Source organism: Vitis vinifera, chromosome 13 (genome assembly GCF_030704535.1).
Source record: "Vitis vinifera cultivar Pinot Noir 40024 chromosome 13, ASM3070453v1".
NCBI classification, from domain to species: Eukaryota; Viridiplantae; Streptophyta; class Magnoliopsida; order Vitales; family Vitaceae; genus Vitis; species Vitis vinifera.
The window spans coordinates 901,385-907,384 of NC_081817.1; the positions used below are offsets into that span (position 1 = coordinate 901,385).

The 6,000-nt window shown below is 34.0% G+C and overlaps 1 protein-coding gene across 1 annotated transcript; it reads right to left on the reverse strand.

Annotated features, from left to right (window-relative positions):
* Positions 1-2,414: 2,414 nt before the first annotated feature.
* LOC132254979 (L-type lectin-domain containing receptor kinase V.9-like) lies at positions 2,415-5,146 on the reverse strand. The gene has a single exon (XM_059742191.1). It carries the CDS (start codon positions 4,640-4,642, stop codon positions 2,618-2,620), a length of 2,025 nt encoding a protein of 674 aa, XP_059598174.1. The 5' UTR covers positions 4,643-5,146; the 3' UTR covers positions 2,415-2,617.
* Positions 5,147-6,000: the final 854 nt, after the last annotated feature.

The window sequence follows — 6,000 nt, forward strand, 5'->3', positions numbered from 1 at the left end:
TACCATTTTTAAAATATGAAAATTTATTTATAATTATTATAATACTCAAACTTTTTATTCCCTTCACACCAAATTTTTTGGCTCCACCGCTACTTTCAATATATCATATGCTGAAAAATGTAGGCTATGTTTGAAAATTGTTCTCGACAATACTTTTTTATTTATATATATATAAATTGTTTCCAAAATATATTTTTGAGAAAAATGGAAATTATATTTGCATCCACCAAATTGATTTTTGCATCCATTCTATTTACACATCCACTTAAAAATAATAATTTTATTAATACATCAACTAACAATTTTAAACATTTTTCAATCCATCATTTAAAAAAAAAAAAAAAACAAATTGCTTTAAGCATATACAAAAAAATAGGCTTACAAATTCCTTCATACGCCCATGCAAAAAAAAGTGTAGGTACATAACTAAATCATCTCAAAAAACAATTTTATGGTAACACTATTAAAGTAAGTGATGAACCAATTGTAAGGCTTAGATATTGATATTGTTGTTAACAATATTGACACAATTATGTTTATGTCTAGGATGTAATGGAATTGGTCGTTTGCATGTTTTTCTATTATGTCTATAATCATTACATCTACCACAACATCATGTGCACTTAATAACCTTTTTGCCTGATCAAATTCTTTCATTTTTTGGTCTTCCTACTAGTTGTTGACTTTTAGGTGGTAATACAACTCTACAACAAATGTATTTAGGAATTACCCAATCTTTTTTATTTCTAGTAGAATATATAGATTTTGAATATGAAGATATAAGTGAGTTCTTCATATAGTATTGAGAGCACATAATATATAACGACATGTTTCCATATCTACATGCATCGATCGCATGTGTACATGAAATATGGTCAAGATCAAACATCCTACATGTGCATGAACATGCTTGCAAATTAACTTAATCACTTATCCCAACATATTTGACATTAAACTCCCAAAAATTAATAGACTCAACCTCATAACTTGATAATTTATTAAACCTTAAGCACAACTTCAAGTTAACCCATGTGATAAGTTCAATTTTCATTGACAATGCTTGTTGTTGGCGATTTGAAAACCATCTCTAAAGTAAGTTTCTCAACTCTTCAACCATTCTCATAATCGAAAGATCTCTTGCATCTTTTAATACAACATTCATGCACTCAATAATCCTGTAATCATGATATTATATTTTTTTTCATTATTATGTGACCGAGTTTATTGCTTAATTCCTATATCCACTAAATAAACAGATGCTCTAATTTTCCATACATGTGATTTATTACTTACTATTATTTGACTTTGTCATATGGATAAAACTTTTAACTTCTTTTAAATTAAAATTTTCACTTTTTCACATTTTAAAACTTTTTTTTTTCATAACTAATGTTGAAGCTTTTTTTACCAACAATGGTGAAGTAAGGTTTTAAATTTATAGGAAACAAAAAGAAATAAAATGATAATATATATAAAAAAAAATGTTGGTTGCTTACAAGACTAAGAATAAAGAGTAGATGAAACAATAGTGAGAATTTAGGTTTTTTCTTTGTCGGGAAACAAAAAAGGAGCAAATAGATGATCAAATAAAAAAATAAAAAGCTAATATATTGTAAAATAGAGGGAAGAGAAAATCATCTTAGAGGAAAAAAAAAAAAAAGAGGAGGGGGGGGGGGGTGGTATTTATACTTTTTGAGAGATAAATTATTCTTATAAATATGAGAGTTATTTTAATCCCTTTTAACCAAATAACCTAAATTTTAAACCGTTAAAAAAAGTATTGAGAAGTTGTCTTGAAGGCTTAAGGCTGTGTCAAAAATGGTCAATGGGCTTCTACCTCCTACTTTTCCATCTTAGAAAAGCCTAGGATTCCATTCTCATAGAGAACCTTATCTATGAATTAGGTAAAAAGGAATGCCTTTGCCCTCTTAACCATTATTAAAGCTAGCGAAGCATAAGAAGAGTCCACGTCTTTCCCCCACAAGAAAGCTAAAAGTTAGCTCAAAAGCCTCATAAGTCTCCTAGGAGAACTTTTGTTTGGCAGCATTTTTAAAAGTAGGTTTTTTCAGCTTATTATCAATGAATTGAGGCTTAATGCAACACTTTTCAGAGTAATTTTTTTTTTTCAATTGATTCTCATAACACTTAACAAAAAAAAGCCTAAAAACATATCATATTTGTTCTTAAAAAAGAACCATTTTTCAAAAAATTATTGTTGGTAAAAAGTTTGTCAAACACGTTTTTTAAAATTGGAGTTAGGTTTTCTATTTTGACAAAAAATTGTTTTTAAGAATGGCTTCCAACCACTAATTTAATTTAAAAACTTTAATTGTTGAATGATGTACCAACTACATATATTAAGTTGATTTTTGCTAAAACCCTAACGCTCAGGCAATCACCATTTTCTGAACTAATTTAATCTAAAAGCTTAAATTGTTATATAATAAGCCATATGTATCAAGCCTACCCATGCTAAAAGCCCTAACAACATCAAACTCAAAACTTGATGCCAGAGGTCTTCATACTTCAACAACTTCAGCCTCATTACTCAACATACAGGCCACCATCCTCACAAAGAAAATGAAACTAAGCAGAACAACAAGCATATACAATTAATCTACCGCCCAGATGCTAAGGATCCAACAGACATCACTCCATAGGATGATGGGTGTGAGTCAGCTTTGGAGTCCAATGAGCCCACAAAGAAACCTAAACTTGAAGCATCAACCTCGGGGAGTGGGTCAAAGCCACTGAGATATCTTGTAACCTGCTGCATATTGGGCCTAGCCTGTGGCTCTGGGTAAGAGCAGAGGAGGCCAACCTTCAAAACCAATTCAATCTCCTTCTTCACATATGAATTGCCAAGCTTTGGATCTGCAGCTTCAAGTATATGACCCCTCTGATGACACTGTGCCACCCAATCTTGTAGAATCATTTGTTTCCCGGACGAGGCATTGGGGTCTAGAGGCCTCCTCCCACATGCCACTTCTAGTAGTACTGCCCCAAAGGCGAATACATCGGAGCTTGCGGTGGCCTTTCCAGTGAGGGAGAGCTCCGGTGCTATGTACCCCACTGTGCCCACCACATGGGTGGTGCTAGGGTTCTTCCCATGCTCATATAGTTTGGCCAGGCCGAAGTCTCCTAGCCGGGAATTCATATTTGAGTCAAGCAGGACATTGTTGGCCTTCACATCCCTATGGACAACTACCTGTTCCCATTCTTCATGTAAATATAGGAGGCCTGCAGCAATCTCCTTGAGGATCCTGAACCTCTGTCCCCAATCAAGGTTCTTGTCTTCTTGAAACAGGAAGGTGTCCAGGCTGCCATTGGACATATAATCATAAACAAGAAGGAGATCGCCTTTTCGCTTACACCAACCTTGGAGATGAACCAAGTGCCTGTGCCTCAGCTTTCCTAGGCTTGCAATCTCTGCAATAAACTCCTTCACTCCCTGCTTGGAATTGTGGGAAATTCTCTTTACAGCAACTTCTTCTCTAGTCTTTGGCAGCACCCCCTTGTAGACGGAACCGAACACGCCTTTGCCGAGAATCTGGCTCTCCTTGAAGCCCTTTGTGGCAATATAAAGGTCTTTGTATCTAAACCTATGGGGGAAGTCCAATTCCCAATCTTCCAGGACCTCAGCTAGCCTTGCCCTTCTTAGCATATACACAGAAATAGTGATTCCACACAGAAGTAACGCAAGGGTCACCATTGTTGACGCTGCTCCAATCTCAATCCCTCTTCTCCTCCCAAGGCCTGGAGATGGGGTTCCATTTCTTGGGGGAGAAGGGATTTTAGAGAGATCAAGAGGGTCTTCTTCTGTACGACCCATCTTCAAACTCCACCCCAGAATGTAATGAGAGTTAGGATGCTTCCCAGTGGCAGCTGAGAAGCCAACATACATGGACTCTTTAAAGATAGGGGATAAGTCCATGGCTAGGGACAAGAGGGGTTTGCTTGGTTTAGGAAGAGAAGCAGGGGAAATGGTGACATTGACGATTTTTTGAGCTCCATCATACTCAATCCAAGCTTGGATTGGATTCCCACTCTCCAAAACCACTTCATGAGAGGATTTGGAGGAGTTATCATAGTATGAAGCTGACTTAGAAGCATTAGACCTAACAGTATTGATGTCTATACCAACATGGTTATCATCGATATCTCCATACATAACCAGGGATTGAACTGTATCAAACTCAACAGCAAACAAATGGTTGGAGAAGTTCCCCATGGTGGCCTCATTAAAAAGACCAAAAAGATTACCACGTCCACCGTCTGAAAGGTTCTTGGAGGGAGAAACGGTGAAGACAAAACCATGCCCACCAGACCCACCAACATAGCTGGGGACAATGGCAAAGATGAAGGTTGTGGCAAAGGAGGAAGCTGTGGTGGGGTGTTGGGAATCATGGCTGTTCTTGTTGAGAAAGTGAAATGGGGTGTTGTAGAAGGCATGGCCAGTGAGGTTGGGTGATGAGTTTGTAAGCCTGAGAGCCCCATTTGGCGTGGTGAGGGATGCCCCACCAAGGCTTAAGTTGGATGCAGAAGCTTTGAAGCCATTGAAGATGAAGCCATAATCAGACTGAGAGTAAGCTTGATTAAGGAGGAGCAGAGAGAAGAGGGGAAAGAGGAGAGGTTTTGCCATTTTAGATGGTTTTTCTCAAGGGTAGAAGACAGATTTGTAGGCAAATGTGAGAGGCATACACGTCGTCTTCAGTTTCCTGTAGAGTTGTGGACAAATGTCCATCTCTTCGTACCATTTTTAAATCAATAGACCCACTTTAATTTAATTTGCTTAGGTTGCTAGGGTTAAAGTGGCCAATTTGTAAGGAAAAGCAAAATTTCTAGAAGAAAAAAGATGTTCTTTGATTCAAAATTTTCAAATAACATGCATTTGTGTTGATGGTGTGAAATTAGCCTCTGAGAATTTGTGCAGAGATGATGATATGCATGCAGAATATTTTTGTGCAAGAGAAAAGATTTATTTCATGTTTGTTTGAAGAAGGGGCTACAGATTCAGATTTTAGAACCTGTCTAATCATAATTTTGAAAATAGATTTTAAAAATAAAATTTTAAAATTAATTTATAAAAATAGTTGTTAATCATTTTAAAAAATAAGAGTGTTTGATATTATGATTTAAATACAATTTTTTGTTTAACAAAAATCTATTTTTAAATATTTGACCGTTATTTTCTGAAAACAATTTTTAAAAGTAAAATAAAATAAAGAATAATTTTTAGATAACAAAATAGTTGATCATGTCTTTTTAAAAACAAAAAAAAAAAAAAATGGGCATGTTTCATCATATTTTTTTAAACTTGATTTTAAAAACTATTTTTAATTCAAATAATTTTCTTTTTTTTAAAAAAAAGAACAACTTTAAAAAAATATAACTAAACAACCCCAAAATTCCTTTTAAGAGCTTATTTATAAGAAATAAATTTTTTTAAATTATTTTCAGTGAAATCATAGTGCATATAACGCAAGAACTGTACTTTCAATTATCTTATATAACATATTAAAAAAACATTAATATTTTAAGTATGTTCTCAAAAATCACCTTATTTTCACAAATAGATGGCAAAAAAAATATTTTTAGTTCAAAATTTATCAAATATTTATTGAAAGTTGGAAAATTGTTTCCAAAACAATTTTTAAAACTAATTTTCCAAAGTTTGGAATTCTTCTTTTACATAGACATATAAAATAGAAATATTATTGAAATTATAATCCAACCTAAAATTAAATTAGAAGAATCTTAAAATTCTGAAAAAAAAAAAAAAAGGAATTATTATTTATTTAGCTTTCTTATGTGTCGACCCGTATTTTGCTATCTATGTTCTCATGCAACTTGTTTTTCTATTTGGTGAAAATTTGATTTTTTGAAAAAGACTTGGAATTACAACTTCTTTATTTGGAAAAAAGATGTCAGCAAAATCCAAATCTGAATCCGGGGTCAAGTTACTTATTAGGAAGGTACGGTGGTGAGTCGTAGCACCCT